Consider the following 14,873-nt stretch of genomic DNA (forward strand, 5'->3'; position numbering starts at 1 on the left):
GAAAATTTAAAATTATCATGTAACGATAGAACACATTCGTTTCATTCGAGAATGAAAAACGTGAGCAGAACGGCAAATCTAGTGCCTTAAATTTTTAAATGAACATGACAAATTAAATTAGTTGGCGCTGAAACATCACATTTAGAAAATTTGAATAAAATATTTACATGTCAATTTAATTTACTTACTGGTCGAAAACCCATATAATTTTAGGACGAACCTAGTCAAAAAATTGTTAAAAGTTTATTATAGGTATATAAAGTTATAAAGATTTTTATTATATCGATGTACTTTTTCTCTCCTTCAAACAAATCAGTATCGATTTTTTGGTTATTATAAAAAATTTGATGGATTTGCACGCCGATTTTCTAGATTTTGTAATGTCTTTCTACATTAATCTAAATTTAGATTTGTACATTAGTATTGTAGATTTAATTTTAAGTTATATTTTAATTTATAATTTTTTTGCTGTATTATTTACGAAAAATGTTAAAGATTCCAAATTCATTTTCCATGCTGGGTGAAGGTAGCAATTTTCATGGAAATTTTGAACCATTGTTTTGACCTTAAACGAACGTAGTAAATTCAATACTGCTTGTTTGACGTGCTGTCTGTGATTATCCTGCCAGTTTGAGTCGTCGTACTACTATTCTGGACGTGAGACTGGAAATATTTATTTATGCGGAGCACGTATAAGTCTACAATTAACGGTAATCAACTCCCATTGATTTGGATCCTTGCTTACATAAATAGCAAAATTAGCGTTAATTTGGTACTTGGAAATCTCGCCAGTTTCAGAATTCAGATTTCTTAGGGGACGAAATATGCAAACGGAGTAAATTTTATGTAAAATGAATGCCGCACATGACGCAAGGTTTGCAGTTTTACGTAATAATTTACATATTATGATTCGGATAATATCCTAGCTCATGAATTGCTTGACTTTCGTGAGTGAAAGAAAAATAATAATTAGCTTATTTTAACAGAGGTTTGAGGATTTGTTTCATTTCAACTAATGCATACTCAAAATTTCAATTGTTTGAAATTATATTGCAACAATTTCCTAAATGTTAAAAATTCGCATTGAAAATTGAAATTGGTGAATTGAACAGAAAAACGCTACAGTTTAAGATGAAGTCGAAGTTTTGTCGCGATTTATTTAATTTTGAGCGGGTCTGGTGCTTAATAGAATTCTACCTATTCCTGGGAAACAACTAAGAAATTTTGTAAATTAGTAAATTTACAAAAATTCTATGTGCATGTTAAACTCAGCTTTTGACAAGCTTACATAATTCCTACATTACAAGTCTATAAATTAAAAAATTAAAAGAAATTTAGCACTTGAGATGCTTCATCTTTTAGTTAAAAAGATTCAGTTTTCCATATTTTTCACACAGTTTCTAAATTTCAAGTGTCGAAAATGAATCGAACTTCACTGAAACGCAGTAAATGTGACGTTTTGTAGCATTCAGTGAGCACATTGACGGATGTGATGGGCCAGCAATTTCAATCCCATAGAAATAAATGTGAACGAGAATGTGGTTTTCCATCGTAAAATGGCACACAACCAAAATCGTAAAGTTCTCATCACCGCTTTCTCACCAACCGCACGACGGCGGATTGAATTCAATCGAAGATTGAAATTGGCCCAGTTTTGAGACACCACTCACTTTCTACGCCTCCGAGTTAATAAAAAAATCCTGGCAAAATTTGGTAAATAGAAATTCGCACAATTTTCTGAACAGGAATTCATATTCGGCATAGTCAGAGGACGGTTATGTATTTATTTTCCATTTTTTTTAAATTTGATACCGACCGTTCGTATAACTTTTCTCCTTAAATATCAGAAAAATTTCAGAAATTTTCCACAGTTTGACATATTTCTTGGTTTTCAGAAATATAAGAAATATATTTATAAAGATTTGAAAAGTATGTAAATCTGTTACATATTTTTTTCAAAAATACACATATTTTGGAAATATTTCCACGATACGAGACGAATTTTTTTCCCATAGAAATTCGCTACAAAAAATCTGGAGCATTATATTCAGAAATGCATATTTTTGCGAACATTTTTATTTTTATTGTTTTTTCTCACATATTTCTTAAATATTTTGGCATTTTTTTCATAAAAATTAAATACATATGTCAGCCATTTTTCGTAAATACATACAAAATCTAGAGCATTATATATATGTATTAAGTACTAGAAGTTTTTATTTCTATTGTTTTTTTTTCCATATTTTAGTAAATATTTTGCCGTTTTTTCGTAAGCATTTCAGCAATTTTTCGTAAATACATATCCGCCCTCTGCTCATAATACTGTATGTGTGAACGTGAGAATTTTGAAATTTAGTCGCCACATGGAACGAGACGATGCGGATGTGTTGATGAAAGTGCCGGATGTTGCTCGTTGATTTTGATGGAGTGGTGAAAGTGGTGGTGGCAACAGCTGCACCACTTTCTCCGGCAAAATGAGAAAGTGGAAGTTGATCCGGAGCCAAAAATAGAAATAAACTTGAGCCCCGAAACACATATTTAGGTGGTTCGAGAATCCATCCAGTTTTCATACATAGATCAAAGTGCAATTTGCATTATTGGCTGGGTTATCGGGCCGAAACGGGCGTTGGGTTTGGAGTGATCGATACTTCAAAATATATTCGCGATTAGAGAACCATTCCCATTATTACAAACTTTCTCCGGGGTGTTTTTGGCGACAAAAATTTTCACCGCGTGGAGACAGTCACGTAGAAAGTTCACGCAGGTTTTGGTAACATTGTTAAACTGGTAATATGTAAATTGTGCAGTGAGGTTATAATAGGAAAAGTAAAAGGATAAGGGCTCACTTGTAGTACTTGGAGGGGTCCGGATTAGGCCTTTTTGTCAACGTTTCGACCTCAAAGGGTCTTCTTCAGGACGACGAAGAGGATTGCTTCAAATGGTGGTTTGTGGGACTCACAAACCACCATTTGAAGCAATCCTCTTCAAAAATGGAAGTTTAAAGCCGTTAAGATATTTATTGTGTAATTTGGATGTGAAAAATTGTGATAGATGATATGCATTGCTCAAAGGCTTTAAAGTTGGCAGGAACAATTAAAATTTACGTCGAAATAAATATAGGTAGAAATATTGCAGAATTTAGATTAGACGAGAGAAGAGATCATATAATTTCTCTTGTCAAATTACAAATAATGAGACTCTTCACGCAGTCCCTGGTAACATTGTAAAATCCGCAAATTCTGTAGACTTACAAACTTTTACAAAATTTTACAAATATTTCTAACAAAGATTAACTCACAAATTTTTGAAAACTTACTAAGGGTCATCTTATAATCTAGGGTGTATTTTAATTTTGTAAAAGGTTGTAAATTATCGTACAAAATTTACAATTTCTACAAAGTTACAAAGCACTGTGTGAATTGTCTCACTATATATAAGACGATACCACGTTGGTAAAGACTTGCATTTGATAAGGTAACAATAATTTTGGGCAGATTCAACATTTTTACCATATTTTAATCACTTTCTAACCGGACATTATCAAATTCCCGGAAATTCTACGAGTTTCCCCAAAATTTTTGTTACCAATCATTCTGGTAAATCTTTACCAACCTGGTCGATTGACTACACTCGCGGTGACGATTTTATTATGTTCTTATTTAAGTGAGTGAATTTACATACCTAAACTTTCACATTTTACCCAAAATGTGACACGTAAAGGAACAAATTGTTATCATTATTTTGAAATATTACAAATTATTACCACCAAAATTGTGTTTTATTGATCGAAATTTAGTGAAATGTTTCTCTATCGATGCATAATATTTCACGATTTCATACTCGAACTGCCATCCATTTGTGAGAATAGGAAATTGGCGTCAATCGAGCTAATGTATCACTCATCATCAAATCTGGTTTACTGTTGAGTTCATTTTCTGAAGTACTTTCTCCGACCCCTTTGTCAAAATCTGGGTGAGTGTTGGGTCTGACAGTAATGTGCATAATGCTCATAAATCTTAATCCGACGGAGCCTATGTTGACATGGAATTGAGATAAAACTTGAAATCGCAATTTGCTCCTCGGGTATGTAAATAAATCGTAGAAAACGCACATAACAAAATAGTTTCAGTCTCACTTCACCCCAACGATGCATAAGACAGCGCGGGGATTCTTAAAAATCTCAGTTTCCCCTGACCACACCCCCTGATGCCGATTTGTCCCTAAAGTTGATAGGATCCACCCCTTGGTGTCATATGTATGATGCCGCAAACCGATCTCGGTGCGTTATCGAGTTGTCCTCTTGACGGACAGACAGACAGACGGACGGACAAAGTCTTCGCATAAAGTAGCTGAAGCTACGTAGTAGAACTAGAATTCTGAGTTTTTTGGACCAGAATTTGTGCCAGGAAACGAAAATTGTTGTGTCCTCCTGATCTGACTGACATCTCATTTGTCGTGGAGAGATGTATGACCCAAATGCGAAATAAATTTGTGGTAAATGCACCAGATTGATTTGACCAACCAACTGGAATGAAGATGATGAGAAAGGAATTAGAAATATTAAGGAAATTCACTCAGAACTTGGTTAATTTAAAAAATCTGAAAGTTTTGTAAAATGCCGATATAAAAATTTTGATTTGTTTTTGAACGAAAAAATTAATAAGATATCGAAATCCGGTAATTCCTTAAACGTACAAACTTTACAAAGTTATACAAAAATGTTTCTGAGGAAAATTAGATTACAATTTTTTAATAATTTCATCAGATAAATGGTGTTTCTTTATTTTTGTAAAAATTTGTAAAACTATTTTGTAAAATTTGCTGATTTTACAAAGTTACCAATGACTCCGTGAATTGTTTCACTATTAGAATTTATGATCTTTTGAATTTCGGTAGATTCATAAAAGTTTTAGGCGTTACAGGTTTTTTCAAAACGTTAAGATTTTTGAAAACGTTAAATATTTAATAACATATTTTTGTCCCTCTTCACATTTGAGTATATACCATTTGGCTACTGTTTCTATCAAGCATTAAATACTATTGGCGGAATAAACTGTAAAAATATAAGCACTGGATAATGCTATGACCGATCGCAAAACTATTTTTTAATTTTGAGACGCACCGTATTTGAAGTGTATAGGATGGAATAGGTTGAAATCTAACAAATTTTTACGCCTAACAATGAATTAAAATTTCCACGTCGGCATTTTACCATTCAAAAAATATTTACAAAATACTTGGATTTTCAGATATTTACGTATTCTTCTTAAAACCAATGACTGCGTAAATTATCTGAGTTCGGTAGATTCGTAAAATTTTGAGCGGTACAAATTGTTTAAGATTTTCAGGTAATTAGAAGCCTTGGTTAAAAAAACTGCTTGTATCTCTCGTCGAATTTGAGCATAATAATTGTAATATCTCAGAACAGACGAAAAATCTAAATAATTTTATATTCTAATAAAAATAAAGACTTCCATATCGACATTTTACTTGTTCAACAGTTTAGCGGTTCAATATTTACAAAATGTTGGACAATTCACGCAGGCATTGGTAACTTTGTAAAATACATCAATTCTCAAACTTTAACAAAATTTATAAATATTTCAAAGCAAAATTAGTTGACAAATTTTGTAGACTTGTTCAGATCAAGGGCGTTTTTTTAAAATTCGGAATATGACATTTTGTAAAATTATTCCACAAAATTTACGGATGTTACGAGTTACGACGTGAATTGCCTTACTACACGTCATGGATATTCGAGAGGCATCAAAATCTGCCACTTGGTGGCACTTGTAAGGATTTCGATCAAGTGGATGTCGCGGTATGAGGTTCGACTTCTTTACAAGTGTCGTCTCGTCTCGCTAAAATGTTGGGATTTCGCTCCGACAGGAAAAAAATGTTGTAAAAATTGTTGAAACGAAATCACGGGTCGAAATCACTTGACGTGTAAAATCTCGGATTTCTGTGAAATTGAGATCATGGTTGAAGAGGAATGAAATCGAACTGGGTGAAAGGGAGAAAATAAAATCCGGAGGGAGTGAAAGTGAAAGTCGTGTAGTGGACACGACGTCAATTGAACAATGTCACATTTGGCGTGGGATCGAGTGACCTTGTTCGAGTGGGAGGAATGTCATGTTTCTTGGCTTGTTATGAGATCAAGTAGGATACGAAAGAAGAATGTCCAGTAAAAAATTTGAAATTTCCAAGGATGAAATTGTGACCTACTTTAATTCAAAATTGGTCCAATCTTCGTTTTTTTCACTGTCGACGTTCAAAGTTGTTAATGTGTAGTTTTTCGTTTAAGAGGAAATTAATAAATTGGAAAAATCGGTAACAAAAACTGAATTGATAGAAGGCAATGTATAAGTTTTTGCGTATGTTTACGTCAAACGTAATAAAATATTTTTTTATGTGTAGTCTGGTGGAATTATGAGATTGTCGAGTTCCACTAAATCTGCACAAATCTCACAATGCCCTGTGCAATTCGGTGATATATAAAATGCAAGGTCACCTTTATTCGCAAAAAAAATTAAAATTATTATTACAACAAACTGCAAATTTTCTGCGTATATATTATTTATTTATAAGTATGTACAACCCAAGTAATTACAAAATTTATCAATTTGTTGTTTTTTAAATTGATGTTTACCTTTGGAATTTTGAATTTATCGAAATTGTTAAATGCTTTTTTTTGCAATGTGTGTATAATAATTTCAGAAATTTTCATTTTACAAAATTAATCTCTACTACAATTTTTGCCTTTGGGAGTATATCGCTCTGCTATGAAACTTTTGATACGATGAACTTTTTCCATGGTCAGAACACCAAGCAAGGAGCCAAAAATCTCTCAAAATATTTTCTCTCAAACTGATGCCACGTGTCAAAATACTACTTCCAATTTCAAAATATCTATCCCAAATTGAATAAATTTTCTGCTCAGTTTATAATATACCCTTTTTTGTGCCTATTTCGCATATTTTTTCTTGTCTATTTTCTCTCTCCTCTCTCCTTTCATTTCATTTCTCACCAAATAACCGTAACCAGATCGGTATTGCCTGCATCGTGTCTCTCTCGATCATCGATAACTGCGCATACATACAATTGCGTAAATCGGACCACTTTCTTTCATGTGATGTGTGTGGGTAGGTGTAAATCAGTGGCCGCGGATGCCGTGGGGACATCTGGGGACGTTAACATTGTAGGATAGGGGAGGGCGGGGTTTGTGTAACATGGGGAGATGATGGAGACATCGAATAACGATGGGGACATTGTCCCTCTGTCCCCACGCTTCCGCGGCCACTGGGTGTAATGTGTCGATATCCCGTTATGCAGGGAAGAATAGAAATTGAAATGGAAAACTGGATCGCTTTGTATTTTATTGAATTTCGCAAGTAAACAATTCAAGTCTTGGCTGGCTGGCGTATCATATCGGCCGGAGCTTCATTGTCCTTTCTCACATATTCGGTGTACTTGTGTGAACTCGATGATATTTGCGTATAAATAGAATCTCAATATTGGAGAAATTTTCGAATTTCAGGGGCGGGTGTATGATATAAAATGTGGGATAAGTAAGTATGAGGTGCTCACAATGCGGGGAGTATTAGCAAACCGTGTTCAACCCAGTTTTTTTATGATGGCGTGTACAAAATTGAGGGCAATTCACGCAGGCATTTGTAACATTGTAAAATCCTTAAATTCTGGAAACTTACAAGCTTTTAACAATATTTTGAGGGAAAATTAGTGTATCAATTTTTGAAAAGTTACTCAGATCAAGGGTACCTTTTTATTTTGTAAAAATCATATATTTTACAAGTTACCAAGAACGGAGAGAATTATTGCCTCAGTATTTCTGTAGATTAGTAAAAGTTTTGGCAGCTAAAAATTTTTGGAAACTTTTGGATTTTCAGGTTTTGTCTTAAAACATATTTTTAAATATGCATTCGAGCATTTTTGCAGTATCTAGAAACTCAAATAAACAAAATCTAACAAATTTTTCCGTTCGGGAACAAATTAAAATTCCCATTTCGGCATTTTATTGTTCAAAAGTTGACCAGTTAAAGAAACAAAATATATATTTGGTTTTCACATATTTGCGTACACTATTTCTAAGTATTCGCTCATTGCATCTTTAGGGAAATTGCCATCTGGTAAATTGATATTTTGCATCAAATTAGGATTTTCCAAGTCGGCATTTTGCACGTGCAAAAATACTTAAGAATATTCTGATTATCAGGTGTTTAGAAAAGTTCTAAAATTTATTTCTATCGCTTGTCATATTTTAATAGGAGAATTGCAGTCTAGACCTTAATGGTAAAAACTAATTTAAATAACCTCATTAACTTTTGTGTTTTGCAGCAAATTAGAATTTTCCTTATCGGCATTTTGCAGTGCAAAAAATATTTCGAAAACATTCGAATTATCATGTATTTAGAAACTTAAAATATATTTCTATCGCTGGTCTTTTTCTAAGTGAATTGCAGTCTCTGAAACTTAGTGATAACATGAAAACCATACTTGTTCACTTTCATTCATTTGACTGATTATGATAATGAACGATAGTGAATGAAAATGAATTTCCCGTCGTTTGAATGAAATTGACCAATGGCTTCTGTCATTTCGGATGAATTAGTGAATTTTGAATGATTGGATATTTTTTCCCCTTCATTTTTCACCTTATCCTTATTCCATAGGGCGAAATAAGAAATGAAGTCAGATGAAGTGAAGTGAAATGAATTTGAAGGAAAATGACTGAATGTGAATGAAATCTTCAGTCAGAAATCGGAATGACTAATTTTTTGAATGATAATCATTTCTTGAACAGGTGCGATGAAAACGCGAAGTCACTTGATTATTAGTTTTTAAATTTGCACCAAATTATAATTTTCCACAACGGCATTTTGCGTGCGCAAAAGAATCCCTAATCTTTTACAAAATTTCCATATTTTTTAAAAATTTCAATATGGGCCCCTCCTTTTCTGATATATACGACACTGCATCTGAGCCGAATATTTTATACGAGGTCGCGGGATCGCGTATCAATTTTGTGTAGGAAAAGGGACGATCAAACTAAAATGATGACACGTCTCGAAATGCGGGCACTCATTCATTTCATTCATTTCATTCATAATAGCAACGTGAGACATGCAAACGAAGAAGAACAAACAGAGAGAGAAAGGAATTTCGGAAACGGAGGTGGTTTTCTGAGCAGAGTGCTTTCTCCATTTTGTGTACACACTCGTAAAAATAGGGTGTAAATATTCCGTAAAAATTTTCCATATAGTTTTTGATTTGCGGATAAAATTGCGTAAATTTTTTACTAACACTGACAAATATGTACAAAAATTTAGTCCAGTGTTGCAAAATAGGTAAGAATAATTAAAAACCGATCCGGTAGAAATGTGAATTTAAAGAAAAATCAGATTCTCAATTTCGAAAAGTTTGCTGAAAAACCCATCTTTTTAGCTAGCAAAAGAAGCAACTGCTAAAGTTAATAAAAATATTATGGGATCAATACCCCCAATTCAAATTTAACAAATTTTCGAACAATTACGATCCAAATTTTAAAGTTGACTCACTGAAAATATTATGCAATCAAGAAACAGTATCTTTTCATTAAAGATACATATCTGTTTAACCCACATATTTTTAGTTCTCGTCGTAGAATTTAGTCAATTTAATTTTAAATGTAAAGCCAAGGCTTCAAAATCTGCAAAATTTAAAATTTACAAAACTCTGTAGTACTTATGTACCACAGAGTTTCGTTCATTTTTAATTTGCTAAGAAACACTTAAATATTGCCCAAAGATGGTCTCAATGTTTCCAAAAAAAATTTAACCATCGTCTGTAGGATTAGGATTGGTAATGCGGAGAATCCGACCCGACCGGATTATCCCCGATTCGGACAATATCCGATCCGTCTGATCGATCGGATCCATATTATAACAAACTACCTGGTAAAAAATCCGATCGTATCCCATCCGTCGGATATTGTCAGATCAGATTTACCAACCCAACCCCTGGGTATCCCCAATCTACCCCGCAATTTCTAAGAGTGCCCACCTGACTGAGATTCGTACCGGAGACAAGGCATCCTCGTAGTAATAATGGTGTCATTTATTTGTCTGATTTCAGGAGACACATGCTTCCCCAAACTAACAATGGAGGAATGGAGGAATTCGAACCTCGAGATGAGTCGGGAATGCTATAAATTCATGGCACAGGAATTTGCAATTTATGGAACGCTTGGGACTTTCACTGAACACGGAGAGATGTAAAATACACTCAAGTCTTCACCGTGGTGGATTCTGAATTTGAAATAGATCACGAAACCAGGCGAAAAAATATATGAAAAAAACTTGAAAAAGCACCAGAGACGAGGGAACAATGGATTCCGAGAGGAAATTGAAGACCGAAACGTTACGTAAGGAAAGACGGGAAAAACCAACCAGGTAGGTACAAAATTTAGGTAAAGGATGGATGGATGTTCACGCGAGATAAGCGGTGGAGCGGTAAATTGTGAAGAAATAGGTTTACATAAGTTTTTTTAAGAGAAGAAAAGAAAACGAATGGAGTTAAAATCGAATTTTTGCAGATAAAAAAAGAAAACGAAAAAAAAAACTTTTGTAATGAGAGAGATGAATTTTGTTTGACAAAAATTTTCAGTGGGATGAATGAAGTAAAAAGTTGTGTTAAGTTTAGAAATTTTGAGGAATTTTAAGCGACAGAACGACCGACGACGGCAAAAATAGGATGAGATACATAATATTGTGTGTTTAAGGGAAGTAAAAAATGACATTTAAAATCGAATTTTATTTTTAAAAAAATATAAAACGGAAAAAAAAGTTTTGCAATGGGAGAGATGAATTTTGTCTGACAAAAATTCTTAGTGGCGTGAATAAAGTACACTCAAAATAAGGTAGTAATGAATTATTACCATGCGGAATGACTATGTGGCTCTACCACATCGGTTACGATTTGTTGTAGAAATGGTAATAATTTCAGGGAAATTCAAATTCATTACCAAATATTAAGGAAATGAATATGACCATTATGTATTAAATTTGAATTTACCTGAACTTATTATTACCATTTCTACGACAAATCGTAACCGACGTGGTAGAGCCACATAGTCATTCCGCATGGTAATGATTCATTACTACCTTATTTTGAGTGTAGAAAATTGAGGAGTGTAAAAAAAATTTGGAAATTTTCTGGTGGAGAAAGACCTTAAAAATGGGATAAGATAGATAGTTTTGTGAAATGCGTAACGCCGTTTTTGAAAATAAGTAGGATATTATTCAAGAAGATTTTACCTTTTCGTGGGTCTGATTGTTTAACAATTTTGAGAGAAATTTTAAGCACAAAACCAATAAAAATGCTAATAAATTGAAAACAAAATAATCGAGTATCATACATGTAAATGCACATAAGTAGCTACTTTTTGCGAAATATGTAACGCCATTATGCGAATTTTTTAATTTAAACGGTCAGGAAGACCGTTTCAATTAATAATAAACCGTAGTAACGTTAGAAGTAGCTCACCCTGTTATAATGATTTGGATATAACTTTGCACCAAAGGTGCTGAATAAGCCTACTATAGATGCATGAGTTTCAAACAATTTTGCACCATTGGTGCAGACGAAATGGGGAAAATTATGACACAATTTTGACATGATTTAGACTTTTTTGGACCCTCGGCAGGGCACTTTTGGTTTGGTTTGCACTTTTGGTTCATATTGAGTCAATTCTTTCAATTGTTTGGCACCATTTTGCGTTATCGCTTGTTTGGAACCAATGGTGCTACCAATGTCCTAAAAAATGGACATGGTCCTATCTAATTAGCATCAATTGATGCAAAAAACTCATTAACAGACAGACGGACAGACAGACAGACAGACAGACAGACGGACAAGAGGAATTCAATAGCTCTCATGCTACGCAGGGTGAGCTAATAACAAGCAATTCTAAGGTTTATAAGGTAACAAGGCAAATAAAAGGGCAGGAATTTTATGAAGTTTCGAAAAATGAAAAATTTTAAGTCTTATTTTTTTACCAAAAATATTAAATGCACTCAAGTATGTTATTTAAAGGCGTTTTATGTATGTATTTTCTTCACAGATATGGATTATTCCAGCGTCGTTCGTGAATTTGATAGAATCACATAACCCAAAAATTGGAAAGATCTTCTGATCCTGGTGTCTGAGTGGGAATCATAATCTACAAAATTGTTCCAATACAATAAGTGAAAGTGGTAAAAGTTTTAAAAAATGGAATGAAATCCAGAATTTTTAAAATAAATTGACTTATCAAACGCCAGTAGAGAATTTCGCGAAAATTAATTATTAATAAAGCCGTAAAAGATGTATGGTTGCTTTTTCACAAGAATTACAATTGCCTCAACCTAAAAATTTCTTACAATTTTGAAAACTATGAAATGCTCCCGATAAATCATGAGGACTTTAATCACATCAAATTTTGTGATCATAAGAAGTAAGCTTTAACACCATGTGACTTTTTTTAACGAAAAAAAAATTCGTAAAATTTTGAAAACTATGAAATTCTCCTTATAAATAAATCAACCCAGTTAAATGAGGACTTTACTCACGTCGAGTTTCGTGGTCGTGTGGCTGACCACGTGTCCATACGCGAGCCACTCGCCACACCCGCCCCTTGATCCACTGGAAGGTCCCCATTTGCACGGGAGGAACAATGAAACGGTCGGATTTATGGGGGACACGTCCCGATTTGGTCGAGGGGGAGGAACGTCAGCGTCATCTTCGTCACCCTGGACTTTCTCCTCGACCGCGGCCAGATCGCGGATCGTGGAGACGAAGTATGGGCGCGTGCAGGGGCTTTCAGTCACCCTGTTTTCAAACCTGCATTACTCCGGGAATCGGAATTTCCCCCTGAAAAATAAAATTGTGGAGGTGAGAATTTTGAAAAATATTTGGAAATCTGAAATTCACGTTAGTAGAATTTTGAAATTTTTATAAAATATTAAGTCATGTCAATGTTGAGATTATTCACTTGTTACTTTGGAAGTTAAATCAATTAAAATCAAAGTGTAAAAGTAAAATTTTATGAAAATTTTTGCAAAATTTGTACAGTTGAGTACCAGAAATTCATTTAATGCATTTAGTGCATTTAGTATATAGCAATTAAAGTGAAAAGCATAACAATAGAATTTTGTAATTTTCATAAAATATTGAGCCATGTCACTTGACATTATTCGCTTGTAACTTTGCAAGTTATATGAATTAAAGCGACATAAATAACACATTGTATGAAAACTTTGCAAAATTTGTACAATTGAGTAGCAGAAATTTATTTATTAATTTATAAATTCATTTATTGATTTTTTAAAATTTTGTACAGATCTACATGTCCATACCGTACGCCGCTCCGCCGATAAAATCTCATCGATTTAGCCCCACACAAACGCCGGTGCCGTGGAACGATGTCAAAGCGACGATTCAACCATCACCCGTTTGTCCCCAGGTAAGTCTTAACATGAAATTAAACGCAATCTTAATCTGCGTTAATTGCCGTAGGCAATTTACGCAGTCCTTGAAAAGTTTTAAAATTCGTACTCTTCGAAAAATAATTTTACGAACTTTTACTAAAAGACGTCCTTGATCTGAGCAAGTTTATAAAAAATTGTAAGCCAATTTTCCTAAGAAATAGTTGTAAAAGTTTGTAAGTTTACAGAATTTACGGATTTTACAAAATTACCAAAGCCTGTATGAATTTCCCTAGTATAACGCACGCAAATCGTAAATAACAGCTTTCCTCTATTAACAACTCTAATAATAAAGATTTGTTTAAACAATTTTTTAACAAAAAAATCCTTTCCTCCGTAATTTCTGAAAAAAATACAAATTTCCTGAAAAAATTTCTGTCATTCTATTTTGATAACAATGTTACCAAATTTTTTACTTTACACCAACCAAAATTGTGTCAGTATCCACTACGGTGTAACCAATCTAACCTCGTCAAATTGTATTTAGTTTTCATACATAAAAAAATTCTGAGGTTTTAGTCTGACAAAATAAAATCCTATCATAATTCGTTCATTGATTTGCTCTGATATTGATTGGAAAACGATTAAGCGTGACGGATTTGATTTGAATTTCAGCCCGCTCGCAATGTTAATCAAGTGAACACGTGTGTTTGGCGGGCAGAAATTCCATCACGTTAATTTTTCCCAATCAATAGTTATCTGTTTGCAGGTAGTGATTTTACCAAAATGGTAATAACGTAACTAAATATAAGAAACTTGTTTAATATGTTTACCGCGAAACTAAAATTTGTCCCCAATCGGCAGCAAACTTAACCGCCACCAAATCAATCAAGGGCATCTTTTTAAAAGATCTGAGGAAGTTTACAAAAGATGTGAGCTAATTTCTGTTGGAAATGTTTTTAAAATTTTGTAAATTTACAAAATTTACAATGTTACCAAGCATAGGGAACGTTACGAAGAAAACTTAGTTTATTGATCGCGCCAAAAATTATCTAAAATTTACCAAATGTACCGTCCTTCTCCTGCATTAATTACCCGTTAGTATAACACCAGGACATTGACAAATTGCCGCGTTCAATCTATCCAATCCACCCCGCGAAAATGTGAAATAGTTCATAATCCCGAAAATCAATCACCTCCTAGAAACTTAGCTAAATCTCTTTATTGGCGGGATAATCAAGTAGATTATGAAGTCCCTTGCGAATTCTTCAGTATGTGAAAGTGAAATTAGTCTATAAAAAATGGAATAAATCCCAGAGCCCCAATTTCTTTAAGAGTCTTCGGCTCACACAGTGGCCACGGAAGCGTTGGGACAGAGGGACAATGTCGCAGTGGTTGTTCGATGTCTCCATC

The 14,873-nt window shown here is 33.7% G+C and overlaps 1 protein-coding gene across 3 annotated transcripts in view; it reads left to right on the forward strand.

Annotated features, from left to right (window-relative positions):
- The window catches only part of LOC110856380 (neuroligin-2), a 257,446-nt gene that overhangs the window by 178,887 nt on the left and 63,686 nt on the right, over positions 1 to 14,873 (forward strand). For 2 of the 3 annotated variants that reach the window (XM_035856892.1, XM_022104865.2), the window contains 3 exons: positions 10,132 to 10,448; positions 12,119 to 12,927; positions 13,376 to 13,498. In XM_035856892.1, coding sequence (XP_035712785.1) covers positions 12,589 to 12,927; positions 13,376 to 13,498 — 462 coding nt within the window. In that variant the 5' untranslated portion in view covers positions 10,132 to 10,448; positions 12,119 to 12,588. The remainder of the gene's footprint in view (positions 1 to 10,131; positions 10,449 to 12,118; positions 12,928 to 13,375; positions 13,499 to 14,873) is intronic. The other variant, XM_035856893.1, reaches the window with a different exon arrangement.

Source organism: Folsomia candida, unplaced genomic scaffold, assembly GCF_002217175.1.
Source record: "Folsomia candida strain VU population unplaced genomic scaffold, ASM221717v1 Fcan01_Sc015, whole genome shotgun sequence".
Classification (NCBI taxonomy): Eukaryota; Metazoa; Arthropoda; class Collembola; order Entomobryomorpha; family Isotomidae; genus Folsomia; species Folsomia candida.